Below are 749 nucleotides of genomic sequence, written 5' to 3' on the forward strand. Positions count from 1 at the left end.
CCCTTCTCGTTAATTGTCAATATCGGCTGGGATTAGTCCACAAACCCAAAGTGCCGAATACATAATCCCACACCTAAACCCCAGAAACACGCCATCATATGTAACACTCGCTAACTGTCCACATCTGAGTCAAAGTGCCTAGTGTCCTAACCTCACAATTATTCACCACCAGTAGCAAAACTTACACCAATAGCAAAGCTCGCTAATTGTCCATACCTCCTGAAATTCATTCCCAGTCCCAAAGTGTCCGTTCAGGTATTCATTTCCCATACACAGCAGCGCCCCTTTTGGTGCGGTCAATTCTGCTACATCATCGTCTTCCCACGCGTTGCCAGACATTCCAGAGTTCATATCTGACCTGCTAGCATTTTGATTGGCCGAGCGAGAGGCAGTCACTCCGTCGCCGGCGTCCAATTGGTCGGCGTTTGTGTCGATCAAGAAAGCGCCTGTTTATACGATTGTGTAGGAAGAGCCACACATTACAAATGCGAACACTTGCAGCATACAGTTCAATGTCAAGTGAAATGACTGCGAAGCCAACTAAAAGCCAATATGAAGCCAATTCAAAGCCTGTTCATGGAGAAAGGCGGGTTTTGTTTACAAACTTCATCCACGGTGATTCACGCGATACAAACAAACACACACACGCACACATACACACACACACACACACACAAACACGCCCACACACGCACACGCACATACACACACACGCACACGCACATACACACACACACACATCTATATAT

The 749-nt window shown here is 46.7% G+C and overlaps 1 protein-coding gene across 1 annotated transcript in view; it reads right to left on the reverse strand.

Annotated features, from left to right (window-relative positions):
- Positions 1–215: 215 nt before the first annotated feature.
- SARC_12579 (hypothetical protein) overlaps positions 216–749 on the reverse strand; it is a gene marked incomplete at both ends in the record, with an annotated part of 5,328 nt that continues 4,794 nt past the window's right edge. Inside the window, one exon of the mRNA XM_014293311.1 lies at positions 216–446. Coding sequence (XP_014148786.1) covers positions 216–446 — 231 coding nt within the window. The remainder of the gene's footprint in view (positions 447–749) is intronic.

Source organism: Sphaeroforma arctica (assembly GCF_001186125.1).
Source record: "Sphaeroforma arctica JP610 unplaced genomic scaffold supercont1.2413, whole genome shotgun sequence".
Lineage (NCBI taxonomy): Eukaryota > Ichthyosporea > Ichthyophonida > Sphaeroforma > Sphaeroforma arctica.